General features: G+C 54.8%; 1 protein-coding gene across 4 annotated transcripts in view; it reads left to right on the forward strand.

Moving 5' to 3' along the window:
* Positions 1-3,931: 3,931 nt before the first annotated feature.
* Positions 3,932-13,805, forward strand: part of DPH1 (diphthamide biosynthesis 1) — a 60,797-nt gene continuing 50,923 nt past the window's right edge. For 3 of the 4 annotated variants that reach the window (XM_077836600.1, XM_077836601.1, XM_077836598.1), the window contains exons 1-3: positions 3,932-4,009; positions 6,775-6,930; positions 12,988-13,051. In XM_077836600.1, the coding sequence (XP_077692726.1) occupies positions 3,958-4,009; positions 6,775-6,930; positions 12,988-13,051 (272 nt within the window). In that variant the 5' untranslated portion in view covers positions 3,932-3,957. Of the gene's footprint in view, positions 4,010-6,774; positions 6,931-8,065; positions 8,829-10,878; positions 11,016-12,987; positions 13,052-13,805 lie in introns of those variants that run through there. The other variant, XM_077836602.1, reaches the window with a different exon arrangement.

Raw genomic sequence — 13,805 nt, forward strand, 5'->3', positions numbered from 1 at the left:
ACAAGGCTAGCCCAACCGTATACCAAGTCGAGCGGAAAGGAAAGAGGAGGAAAACCCTTAAGTGGTTCCATTCCTCTGAGCCCAAAAATTGGAAAGGAGCTGGAACTTGAGCAACCAGAATGTACAGTAATCTTTATATTTGTTTGTTTCCTTTCAGGACCAGCACATCAATCATGCAACGGATATTTTATTTTATTTGTATACATGGATTGCTAAATGTGCTCTGCTACACATAAAAGAGGGAGAGCACTACTTTTGTAACACAGGGAAAGATGTAGATGTTACTGGCAATAGGTTATGGGAGGGCATGGATTTCGTGTCACCACATTATGTCATGAGGCCACATCACCATCTATGCCTACGAAAAAGGTCTCTACTGCTCCCTTGTAGGGAAGGAGGATGTAGGAAATGTCTCACAAGGGGTGTTGGCAGAGGCCAATAGCACCTATATGGTAATAGCTGACAAAAACGCTGACCAGACACGCTTTGTTCACAAATGGGAAAAGGCTTGCAAGTGGGAGTTTAATGATGACCACTTGGGCAATTGTTCAGAGGCGTTAAGAGTGCGAGGTGAATCTAGATGTGTCAGCATCAATTCAAACATTTCCTTGTTTTAAAGATGGGAGTGTTTAAGGTAAAGATAACCATGCAAGTGCAATTTGTGGTAAAGGCTTTAAATATAAAGACACATACTTCCTCTAATGTGTGTATAGTATAAGTCTGCATTGTTACAGTAACAGCAAGGGCATGTTTGACTCATTAAGTAATTCGTTTCTGTAATGTAGTAGATGTACAATGTGCAACTGTTGCGGTACCAGAGATACCAGAGTGTCAGTGTACAGGACACAGGCAGGTGGGTTGTAACTGGTACATATGGAGCCAGAGAGGTCAAACGAGTGGCCGTGGTACCGGACCCTTGTATAAGCAATGTAGGTCCTGTGATAGTAAAGGGGAATTCCAAAGGCTAATGCTCATTGAGCCAGTCTATTCTCTAAAGATCACTATGCCTTTGCAAGTGGCAGCATTGAACCTATGTGTGCACCCTATGTTCAAACACTGATCTTGGGATGGGAAGCTTGGGTAAAAAGCATCTTGCCCAAGCCAAATAGGGGCGAAAGGGATGCAGTGGCAAAGTGGGTATTTTAAATTCAATTGATGCATCCTGGCTGGAAAAATATGTAGTATGGGGCCTGACAGGGCCACGCTGAGTCAGCCAGTGACCTCCTCATTAACCCTCTTGGACAATCTGGACTATTAAATTGTTAAGACCCAACCAAAATGGTTTGGTTGGCAAGAGGAGGATCATAAACTAATTATAGATGCTGTAGGGGTGTTGCAGGGCAACCGCTCATGGGCTTTAACTTGTGCTCAAGCCCAGTCCTGGCTGCTAACTATGTCTAGGAGCATTCTCAAGGATGGATTCAATGGAACCATCCCTTCAGAGCTGAGCAACTATTGCTAAGAAACGTTAGCTCTTTTGAAGCGATCCACCAGGCAGGGTGGACGTGTCAATTTCTCATGACCTGGAAACCCACATAACCACCACATATATAGGAACTATACTCACTGCCAGTGAAAGGTGGGTGTACCCCTTAGTCCCAATAGGCCTAAATGTCAACAACTCTGTTCTCATCCCTATGGACATACCTAAATGGGTGCACAGAGATGATGCAGGATATAGTTGTGTCAACCTAAATTCCTGCAACTGGGAATCGGGTATTGGCTATATATGTACCACAAGTTTTACTGAGGGTCCACAAAGCTATTTAAATTTGGACCAAGGAAAGTGTCACTAGTCTCCAGCCAAGTAGCCGTAATAGCTCAGCCATTGTTTAGGTAAATAACCCCGGCAGATCTTTTTGATCTGGTGTACCCGTTTCTGGTTAATTCCTTTTATATGGTCAGTCATAATCCTTGTGTCAGTTTGGTTGTGTCATGTATACTCTATACAGGGGTGTAACATTGACTTTGTGTTTCAAATTATTTCTGTGCAAGCTACATGTTGCCTACATGTTATATAAACATGGGAATCCAATCACTTTGGGGGTAAATACATCTGTGTTAAACCAGTTAATAGCACACTGAAGTTTAAGACAGCACCTTAAAAGGTGGAGCCACAAGGTAAAAACGAGGTGCTCACCATGCATCACTCCACTAAAAAGACAGAAAAGCTTTTCAAAAGGGTGCAAAGGGATACATCTTTCTCACACTGGTGGGAAAGCTTGTTTTTCAGTCCCACCAACCTCAAGGAAGCGTGGAGTGTGTTGATTCACCCATTTGTCTTATTTTAATAATACAGTTTGGTTTGTTGCGATTGTTGGGACTATCTGTTGGATAAAGAGAAAGTTAAAAATCCTCTAGAGAAGCCAAAGGTATATGTCATGCCAACGGTGTAATAAAAGACTCAGTATCGACTGTCTTTGCTCTTCCTTTGGCAGGACGGTCTGGGGGTGAGGAAGGGGATTGCACCAGTGATCAGATACAGACCAAGGGGTACCTGTAGTAAGGAGGGAGGGGGAATTATATCCTGGCTTCTCTTCCAACCCATTGTCGGTTTAACACTCCCTCCCACACTTACTGGTACTGCGGTCTCCTTCTTATTCCTCCAGTTGATAATCTCCAGGGAGCAGGAATCCAGACCCCAGGTCAGGCCCCCCTGGCTGCAGACACATGCACAGGGGCTGGGGGACAGGTGCAGTGGGCTTAGCCACGCTGGCTTGCTGCTGGGACAGCATGGTGCCCATCACAAGAAGGGGGTAGGCCTGGCAGCCTGGGGAGAAAAGGGGGGTTAGAGGGACAGTGACAGGGGCTTCTTCCCCACTCCACCTCCTCCCACTGGGCTCCCCAACTTGGGCTGTGTGGGTGAAACTGCTGCCCCCAGCCATGGAGACCCACCCCACAAGCTGCTCTCTGCCCCATGGCCCCCCTGCAGCTTTCAGCTTCCCAGCCCTCCTTGAAAGCTCCCTCCCATCCCCCTCCAGGCCCCTGCCTCCCCGCTTCCCTATGCCTTGCTCCTCTCTGTTCCCTCCATGTGAGCAGTGGTGGGGTCTCGGGGGGAAGAGGCTAAGCAGGGGCAGGGTCTCGGGGGGAAGCGTGGCCACAGTCCAGGTGCCAGGGCCCACAAAAGATTAATCCGGCCCTGGGCCGAGGTCTGGCGAGGCTAGGCTGGGTTTCCACTGAAAAGGAGGGCAGCTGCACCCTGGTCCAGTTTATGCCAGTAAGTCTGGCCTTGGGGCTCCTGGCTCAGTGCCTGCATGGGGGGCTCTGCCCAGACACGGTTCTGTGTTTACTTTGCCCACCACCCACGTTGCTGAACCTGATGCTGCTCACATGGGCTGTCGCATGTTATTGCTATGACCCCTGCAAACTGCAGGACAAACCTGCCCCTGTCATCCCGGGAAAATTACAGTAAGGGGGGGTGTTATATAGGGGGTATTATGCAGGGACTCCAGGGGGGCAGGAGCAGGGGGGTGTTATATAGGGGGAAACCCAGGGGCATGAGCAGGAGGGTGTTATGCAGGGGGCACCCTGGGGCAGGAGCAGGGGGGGTGTTATACAGGGACTCCAGGGGGCAGGAGCAGGGGGGTGTTATGCAGGGGGCACCCCAGGGTCAGGAGCAGGGGGGGTGTTCTATAGGGGGCACCCTGGGGGCAGGAGCAGGAGGTGTTATGCAGGGGGCACCCCAGGGACAGGAGCAGGAGCGGGGGATGTTATGCAGGGCGCTCAGCGCTGTTCAAGCCCCACACACTGTTGTGGTGCAGGAGGAGCAAAGCCTGCCCCATGGTGGGGCCGAGTGGGAAAAGCCCGGGGCAGGGAGTTCCAGAGGCCCCGCTCCCACACCGCCGCCGCCGCCTGTGCTCGATTGCTCGGTCGGCGTCTGCTCCTGTCTCGGATCTGGCGGCTCACACGTGGCTCTATTGGCGCTGCCTTTCCGGCCTCCACGTGGGTTGGTTCGCGATGGCGGCCCAGGAGCAGCTGGCGCGGGGCGAGCCCCCGGCCTCGGCGCCAGGTGGGAGCCCGGTGGGCGGGGCGCGGCCTTTCCCGGGGCTGGTTCCAGTCCGGCCCGGCCCGGCCCGGCCCCCGGCTGGGGACCGGCCAGCGGAGGCCCCGGAGCCGTGCCCCGACCTCCCCTCCCCGGCCAGGGGCGCGGATCGGGGCCTTTCCCGCCCCGCGTGAGCTCGCCGGGCCGGTGGGGGAACGTGCTTCCCAGGCCTGCAGCCGGTCCCGAGACCCGCCGCGGGCTGGCCCCTTCCCTCAGCGGTTCCGTGTTCTGGCCCTGCGCGGCGGCGGCTGCTCGGCCCGTGTCTCCCGGCCAGGCCGCGCGCCGGCCCGTCCCCTCCGAGGCGCAGTCAGGGCGGGCTGAGGCGGGCCGACCTCGGGGGCTGGCTTCCTGAGGGTTCCTCTCATGGCGTGATCCGGAATTCCTGGATCCCTGTGTGACGGGAGCTCGGCCTGTCCCCGCGCGGCTCTGGCTCCTGGGCCCTGCCCGGCTGGCTGGCGTGAGGGGCGGCTCTGCCCAGGGCGGGTCCATCAGCCTCGAGCTGTGCCCTGGCTCCGGGCTTGGCTCCGGCGTCTGCTTGCTCTCCCATCCCTCCCACCCTCTGTCACCTCCGACTGCTGCTCACTCGGTGGACAGAAGGGTCCGCAGGGGCTTTTCCTACGTGGCGTGGCTGAGACGAAACCGGTCAGCCAGGGGGACTTCAGTCTCCTAATTGTCTAAGTTACTTTGCGGCATTTAATTTATTCGGGCACTTTGCTTCACAGGAGCCTGGATAACTCATTTGGTGAGTGGGCAAGGCAGCTCGTGAGTCACCTGGCCTTCAGACAGCAGCAAACACCTGTTCGCCATGAGGCATTGTCATGAAAGGGCCCTTTGCGAGCATAAATAAAGCAGCCCTTACGCTGCATCAGCTCATCTGGCAGCGTTCGGATTGCTGACAGCCTTTCTGATTCACAGAGTCCCACAAAAGGGTCTCGAGCAGTCATGGTAAAACAGGAATAGAAACCTGCCCTTCACAGCTCCCGTCACTAGTCAAGTGAGATACTAGAGAAGGAACACCTGCCCTTCCCTTGCGAGAGCATTGCCCCTCCAGGAGTGCCAGCCAGCTGCCGCCCCTTCCACGGGGCATCGTGGACACACGGGGGGGCAGTGCTGGCTCTGGGCCAGTTGGTGGGACTCTGGTATTGGTGGGATAGGGAGCTCCTGTGGGGTCCTGGCTGGGAAAGGAGGAGGAGTCCTTGTGGGGGCAGAGGACCAGCAGGGAGAAGGGGAGTTCTCTTGAGGCAGGGTCTGGCTCAAGGCCTGAGGATAGGATCAGGGGACACAGGCTTTAGTGTCCATGTGTGCGAAGTGTTTGGCAGGCAGTGTGCGCTAGGGCTGCTCAGCCTTAACCTGAGACTCTCTTGGGGCCAAGTCGTGAATCAGGGGCTCAGGGCAGCCCTTATGCGAGAGGCCACCCTGTGCTGGCTCTGTGAGGGGCTGGAGGGGCTGCAGGTGGAGCTGGTTCTGGTGGGCTTGCTGGGCTCTGGGCAGCAGGATTTCAGGTGACTCCTTGCTGCAGAGGGGGCACTGTGGCTCGAGCTTCTGTGTGGTGACCCAGTGTGTGGGACCTTCCTACCTGCATATGGGCCCTTCGTGGTGGTCACCTTTAAACTTGCCAGCTGCCTGAGAGAACAAAAGACTTCTCCGCATTCTCTGGATGGCAGCCGGCGGGCACTGTCTGGGGACGCAGGGCAGCTGGCAAGCGGAAGTGGTCTCTGCACAGAAGCCTTTCTAGGCCTCATGTATCTGGGGCGATAGGGTCATGCTGGCGCATGACCCACCAGTGGTCGGTCGCTGGATTCCTGCTCTCCAGGGAGTCATCGTTGTCCGTACCCTGAACTCGGCTTCGAGTGACTGGCTGCTGCCTCTCCTGGAGGGTGGTCCTGCCCCTAGTTGATCAGCAGCTTTCCCCGCTGGGTTACTGGCGCTGAGCAGCCCCTGGCAGTGGGTGTCTGGCTCTGGGCAAAGCCCCCCATCTCTGCGCATGTCAGTGAGGTGGGGGCTATGGCCAAGCCTCTCTCAGTTAATTCTGTTCGGAGTTTCTGATCTGGGCTCAGTGTACGCTCTGACAGCTGCCCTTTGCCCCCTCCGGTTGCTCCATTACTCCCGAGTCACTCAGCAAGATTGAATGTAATTGCACAGCTTTCATGCTATCATTTCCTTGCCTTTAATATTAGTTTATTGAGGGGTTGGAGCATGAAGTTACTCTGTGCCCTCCCCCCCAGGCTGTGCTAGATTAGCAGGCCTGGTGCCTCCCTGCGTTACTGAGCCTGGCTACTGGGGGGTGGAAACCTCCTCCCCTGGTCCTGCACCCAATCAGTTGTCTCTGGTTGGCAGGGCGGGAGTGGGTCCCCTGTGCTCTCAGGCGAGCAGAGGGGTCTGAGCTGTGGCTCTGGATTCGTTTGAGTGAGTTGGCATCTCCCGATGGATGCTGAATCATCAGGCCTCTGGAGACAATAGGTGGTTCCCTTGGTGTGACACATCCAGCGTGTCTCACCGTGCCTCCCAGCCAGTCCTTGCTGCTGGCGGGACGGAGCCAGGCTTCCCCCTGATTCTGCTGGTGTGATGGCCTGTGGCAGTGGGAGACAGGTGTCAAACCCTGTGGTAGCTAACAGAGTCCAGTGTGGCACATGCAGCTGGTGGGTGGCCAGCGGCTCAGCACCTTCCCACTCTTCACGGATCCTTTGGCTCCTTGCAATTCTGTATAAGAAGCTCCTTGGCTCTCCTTGCAGGCCGAGGACCCCAGCGCCGACGGGTGGCTATGCAGATCCCTGAGGCAATTCTCACCAATAAGGAGCTACAGGAGGCAGTTGGAGCCCTCCCCAGCAACTATAACTTTGAGATCTACAAGACAGTCTGGAGAATTCAGCAGGCCGAGGCAAAGAAAGGTAAGTGGCCGCTTGGGGCCATGCTGCACTCTTAGCGTCCAGGCTAGAGCTGTCTGGGAATGGAGCTGCCGGGCTTCATGCACCAGCTCATGTCCTGGGCTGCGTGGGGGCTAGTTCCCATTGAACCCTGTTGTTGCAGCCCCGGCCCCTGGCCCTTCCTCAGTCAGAACGTGCATGGCCCTCGCCAGTGTGTGGGTCCCATTCAGTCCGGAGAGGGTGTGTTGTAAGGCATGTGGGCCAGGAGCTGGGCTTAGAGCACTTGGGGCTGGGTTACCTAGGGGAACGTACTAATGGATGCTGGCTGTGCCAAGCTGTCAGTCAGGCAGGGAAGCATCTGCCATGCTGCCGGCATTTAACGTCACGGGGAGCTGGCCATAACGCTTCCAACGATTTAGTGTATTTGTATCTCAGGTTTATAATCACATTAGACAGGACGGGCTGAGTCGCATGTAGCTGTCACTGGGCTGGGATGCCGGCCAGGGCTCCAGTGACAGCTCTCTCTTTCCTATTTCCCTGTGCTTCCTGGCTGAGCCTTTGGGGACTGGGGGGTACACCCGCGTGAGCGAGTGCCCAGGTGGAATATGGGTGAAGGGCAAAGCCCCCCGGGGGTGGGAGGCGGCATTGGGGTCTTGGGAAGCAGTTCCATTGATACAGGGGGAGGAGGGTCAGGCATAGGCACGAGCTCCTGACTGTGTGGGCTGGGTGTTTCCAGGCTCGGGGAGAGGAAGGCGCAGGTGCACTGGTCTCTGCTGGGGCACCTCTGACTTGTGGTGGTTTCAGCTGGTGGCAGCTGCTTTATTTCCCCCTGGGCTTCAGCTGCTGAAGAGTAAATGCTCCAGCCCTCTCCCTGGTTGGGGTCGCTGGCCACAGCCCCCTCAGCCCTGTTCCTTGTGGGCTGCCAGTGCAGAGAATAATGCATCAGACTCCCTGTCCTCGCTGGGCCACATATGCCTTGGATGAAACGAGCCCGTGGGTGCTGGCAAGGGAGAGGGTGCTTGGTGTGTTTGAACCGTTACTGCAGGCAGTGCTGGTGGGGGGCAGGTGAACACAGGCTGTCGCAGGCGGGCTCGTGAGTGGGGTCTGTGACATGATCGTGTGGACAGGGCCCCCAGTAATGTGCCCTGTCTGCCCTCAGCGCTGTTCAGGTTCCTGGAAGCTGGTGTGTGTGCGGAGGGCTGAGCAGCTGCAGTTTGTGACTGTCTGGGGGTCCTGGCAGGTGGCAGCATCAAGCCTGGAATGTGTGATCGGGCCGGGAGAGCCTTTGCCCGCTGATGGCGCCTTGGCAAGGAGCACAGGGAGCGACAGGTGTCACCGATGGGATGCTCTTGTGACCTTAGAGGGGAAGGATCCCAGGGATTAGGGCACCTGCCCAGGACCCAGTTTGGCTCCCTGCCCTGCTGCAGGCTCCCCATGGGACCTTGAACAAGTTCCGGGCCTGCCTCGGTTCCCATAGGTAACGTGGGGACAGCAGCCCAGCCCTGGGAGGGTCACTGCGGACTGTGAGGTGCTGGGGCCATTGAGGCACCTTAGGGTGAGAGATCTGAGTAAGTGTCCCTCCCGTCTTGGCTTAAGCATCGTCGAGGCCCAGACCGTCATGCCCTGTCCCCCGGGGGTACTCGGGTTGGGAGGAGGCAGTGGGGGAGTGCGTGGCTGTCCTGGCCAAGGCGCTGCCTGGGCTCCCCAGTGCTGTGTGTTTTGTTCTGTGTTCTAGGTTTTAGCCTCTCGGGGAATACGGAAAGCTGAACCCATCAGCTGGGCTGGGATTTCAAATGTGAACGTGCAGAGGCCAGCACGTGGCTCACTGGCAAGGGACTTCAGCTGGACCCGAGAAGGCAGAAGTTCGGGGCAAGGCTTCCCTATGCCAGCACCTGGTGGGGAGGGGATGTGATGGGCTGGAGGTGTGTATCTGGGCCTGGGTCATAGCAGAGAGCCACTGGCCACAGAGGGCAGGTGCTGTGCTAACTGAGGGGAAGCCGGCTGTCTGGTGCTTCCCCCACCCCATCCCGGCTCCTTGGCGAACCACAGGCCTCACTTGAGAAGGCAAGTCTGTTTTCTGGCCAGCAGCCCCAGGCCCAGGGCTGGCGCTCATTCCACCCCAGGGGGAGGAACAATTCGGAGCCCCTTGAGCTAGCTGTGCCGAGCCCTGGGCACTCACTGCCCCAGTGAGATGAGTAAAGGCTGCAAGTTAGACTCCTTGGAGCTCTGCCACCGGCCCTGGGCCCTGAAATATCTGGGCTGGGGATTGTGCAGTGCCTCTTGCCTGGTGTGCGCTGGGCTCCCTGCTCCTTATCTGGGAAGCAGGGCTGATTAATCGCAGTTACCTCACACCATTAACGCAAGAAAATTAACTGTGAATAAAAAAATTAGTCATGATTAATCGCACTATTAAAACAATAGAATACCAATTGAAATTTATTAAATATTTTTGGGTGCTTTTCTGCATTTTCAAATATATCGATTTCTATTACAACACAGATTAGGAAGTGTACAGTGCTCGCTTTATATTATTGTTTTTGATTATAAATATTTGTGCTGTAAGAATGATAAAAGAAATAGTATTTTTCAGTTCACTTTATACAAGTACTGTAGTGCAATCTTTTTATCTTGAACTTGTAACTTACAAATGTAGATGTTTTTGGTTGTTACATAACTGCACTCCAAAACAAAACAGTGTAAAACTTTAGAGCCTACAAGTCCCCTCAGTCCTACTTCTTGTTCAGCCAATTGCTAAGACAAACAAGTTTATTTACATTTATGGGAGATACTGCTGCCTGCTTTGTGTTTACAGTGTCACCTGAAAGTGAGAACAGGCATTCGCATGGCACTTCTGTAGCCGGCGTTGCAAGGTATTTACGTGCCAGATATGCTAAACATTCATATGTCCTTTCATGCTTCGGCCTCCATTCTAGAGGACATGCTTCCATGCTGATGATGCTTGTTAAAAAAATAATGCATTCATTAAATTTGTGACTGAATTCCTTGGGGGAGAATTGGATGTCTCCTGTTCTGTTTTACCCACATTCTGCCATATATTTCATGTTATAGCAGTCTTGGATGATGACCCAGCACGTGTTCGTTTTAAGAGTGCTTTCACAGGAGATTTGGCAAAATGCAAAGAAGGTACCGATGTGAGATTTCTAAGGATAGATACAGCACTCGACCCAAGGTTTAAGAATCTGAAGTGCCGTCCAAAATCTGAGAGGGATGAAGGGTGGAGCATGCTTTCAGAAGTCTTAAAAGAGCAACACTCTGATGTGGAAACTACAGAACCTGAACCACCAAAAAAGAAAATCAACCTTCTGCTAGTGGCATCTGACTCAGATGATGAAAATGAACATGCGTCAGTCCGCTCTTTTTGGATGGTTATCAAGCAGAACCCGTTATCAGCATGGACGCATGTCCTCTGGAATGGTGGTTGAAGCATGAAGGAACATATGAATCTTTAGTGCATCTGGCATGTAAATATCTTGTGATGCCAGCTACAACAGTGCCATGCGAATGTCTGTTCTCACTTTCAGGTGACATTGTAAGCGAAAAGCAGGCAGCATTATCTCCTGCAAATTGTAACCAAACTTGTTTGTCTAAGCGATTGGCTGAAGTAGGTCTGCGTGGACTTGTAGGTTCTAAAGTTTTACGTTGTTTTATTTTTGAATGCAGTTATTTTTTGTACATAATTCTACATTTATAAGTTCAACTTTCAAGATAAAGAGATTGCACTACAGTATTTATATTAGGTGAATTGAAATGTACTATTTCTTTTGCTTTTTACAGTGCAAATATTTGTAATAAAAATAAATATGAAGTGAGCACTGTACACTTGATATTCTGTGTTGTAATTGAAATCAATATATCTGAAAATGTAGAAAACATCTAAAAATATTGAAATCAATGGTATTCTATTACTGGTTAACAGTGCGATTAATCAGGATTAATTTTTTTAATCGCTAGAGAGCCCTACTGGGAGGGGCTGTCAGATGTGACCCATGCCGTTTTCCAGACATCCCAGGACAGCAGAGGCTGGCTGGGGAGGAAGCGGTGCTCTGGGACCCCTCCTGAGGTGCCTGAAGCTGGATTTCCCTGGCTGGGTAAGCTGAGTACTTAGCCTTAGAAGAGCTTTGTGAGTCTGGGAAACTGGAGATTAGCGTGGTTCCAACCAATTGGCCTAAAACAATGTCTTTAAATAGAGTTGGTGTTTGCCCGGGCATGGCTCAGTAGCCGAAGGATTTCTGTCAGCCAGGGATTTGGGGAGGGAACTGTGGGTAAATGTCATGAAGGCTGGGATGCGTTAGTGGGATCTAGAGTTAAGAGAATAACGGGATTAATGGGACCTGCAGCTGGAGTTAAAGGCCACAGTCCCGGCGCTCAGTCCCCATCCCCGCAGGGAGCAGCCCAGCACGGGGACCGGCCCTTGCCTTTCAGAGGATCCGGAGGGCAGTAAAGGAGGTTGAGTCCCAGTCTGACTGCTAGCATAAGAACACTGGGTCAGAGCAATGGCCCACCTGCCCCAGGGTCTCCTCTTCCAACCATGCCAGTGCCAGGGGCTTCAGAGGGAGGGAACAGAACAGGGCAGCTGTCGAGTGATCCAGCTCCTGCCAGCCACTCCCAGCTTCCATTAGTCAGAAGTTTAGGGACATCAGGAGCATGGGTTGTGTCGCTGCCCAGCCTGGCCAATGGCCAACGATGGACCTAGCCTCGTTCTGTTTGGGACCCATTTTACTTCTGGCCTTTGCCACATCCCCTGGCAGTGAGCTCCACTGGCCGGCTGTGTGTGTGGGAAGAAGCGCTTCCTGCTGTTTGCTTTAAACCTGCTGCCTGTTGTCACGGCGTCCCTGGGCGATGCTCTGGAACTGCTCCCCATGAAGCCAGGCAGGACTCTGGGGCAGTCGCCTTCCGGTGAGCAGCCTGTCCGCAGGGCAAACAGCTCACACCGCTTCCACCTTCCTGGGTCTGACCTCCGAGCATTTAGCATCCTCTGCCCCTCCCTGCGCTTCCCCCAGCGAGTCCGCCCAGGCGGGATCCTGGGGAAGCCAGAGGGTCCTGCCCACCAACTCCGCAGTCAGACGTGACTCTCAGCCAGCCAGTAAAAAAAGGTTTATTAGACAACAGGAACATGGTCTAAACCAGAGAACCGGACCCCTCAGCTGGGTCCATTTTGGGGGGCAGTGAGTCAGACAACCACGTCTGCCCTTCACTCCATGTCTCCAAACTGAAACTCCCTCCAACCCCTCCTCCTCTGGGCTTTGTTCCTTTCCCAGGCCAGGAGGTCACCGGATTCCTTTGTTCTCCAACCCTTTAGCTTTCACCTTGCAGGGGGGAAGGGCCCAGGCCATCAGTTGCCAGGAAACAGGGTGTCGGCCATTCTCTGTGTCCAGACCCCTGCACACACCTGCCCTCGAGGGCTCTGCAACGATCACACACCCTTACCCCACCACCTAGATACTTAAGAACTGCATAGGGGAAACTGAGGCACCCCCACAGTATTCAGAGGAAACATTAAGAACAGTCCCACTTCATCACACCTGTCACCTGGGCCAGCACCCAGAGGGCCTTGGCTCATTCCTGGGCTGCAGCACGTGGCCTGGGCACAGAGGTGCTGGCCTAGAACCCTGAGCCCTGGTGCTTGGCGCCATGGTCCTCTCTGTGCCAGGCGGGTTCAGCATCCAGCTGCAGGGAGTTCCCCAGCTCTCCCCTTCCTGGGTCGTTGCCGTGTTGTGACTCCTCCCCAGAGTGGCCAGGGAGCAGAGAGTGTTGCAGCTGCCCCAGTGCAGAGGACTTGTGACTCCCTCCCCTTAGGAAGTGCTCAGGAGCTCCTGGAGCCACCTGTAATGGTGGGTGTCATGGGCTAAGTGTGCCAGGGTCCCAGCCCCATGCTGTGGGCGGCTCTGGCTCGGAGGAGCTCTGGGGTGGATGCAGAAGGCGGAAGGGCTGAGCAGTGTGTGGGTTGGGTCTGGCTCACTGTGTGCAGGGGTGTCGTCAGGCTTGTACCAAGGTGTTTGCTTTGCGGAAGAAATTACCTGCTCAGTGCATCCTAACCCTGGGGATCTGTCTCTCTCCTAGTGGCTCTGCAGATGCCCGAAGGCCTCCTCATGTTCGCATGCACCATCGCTGACATCATTGAAAGGTGAGTGAAAGACGTAGGCTCTTTGCCCTTGGAGGGGTGTCTGCCCTCGCCACACACCCTGGCATCTGGCATATCCCCAGATGGGTCCCCTGGGCAGAAAAGTAATGCCTCGCAGCAAGCAGCTTTGCTAAAGCATTGATCTGCCTGTTCCGTGACCCTGCCTCCCACACGGAGCCTCCCGTGGTGCCTGTGGTTGGTATCTCCTGCGTTAGGCAGTGCCCAGCTGTGCAGTGCTGTGGGCAGGGTGGGGCAGCCGGCCAGCGTTCGCTCGGCGCAGTCCTGGCTTCCCAGCCATAGCGGCTGTTTGTTTGTGGTTGAATTTATGTGGCCGTGTGAGCGGTGAGAGACGACCATGCTGTCAGGCTGATCTCGCTGTCAGGCTGATCTCGCTGCCTGGCTCTGCCCCCCACCCCTTGGTGCGTTCGAGCCAGCAGCTGACAAGCTCAGCATGTCCTGGCCCTCGCCGGGGTCACGGTGCCCGTGTTAACAACTGGCTGACCTGAGCTCGGAGCCGGTGTGCCGAGGAGCGCTCTGGGCTGCAGTGGGGGCAGGTGAGCTCTAAGAGGCTGGTGCTTCCAGGCACTCTCCATTCAGTGCCCTGCTGCTTTGGGGGGAAAGGGGCCCCCTCGAGCTCCTCTGTGCCCCTGCCTTGCTGGCCATGGCCTCTGCACCAAGCTCATCCTGGACTCCAGGGGAAAGACCCTGCTGCCCATTTACCCTAGCATCCCATCCCCTCGCTCCTTGGGGCAGGGAG

Source organism: Eretmochelys imbricata, chromosome 17 (assembly GCF_965152235.1).
Source record: "Eretmochelys imbricata isolate rEreImb1 chromosome 17, rEreImb1.hap1, whole genome shotgun sequence".
Classification (NCBI taxonomy): Eukaryota; Metazoa; Chordata; order Testudines; family Cheloniidae; genus Eretmochelys; species Eretmochelys imbricata.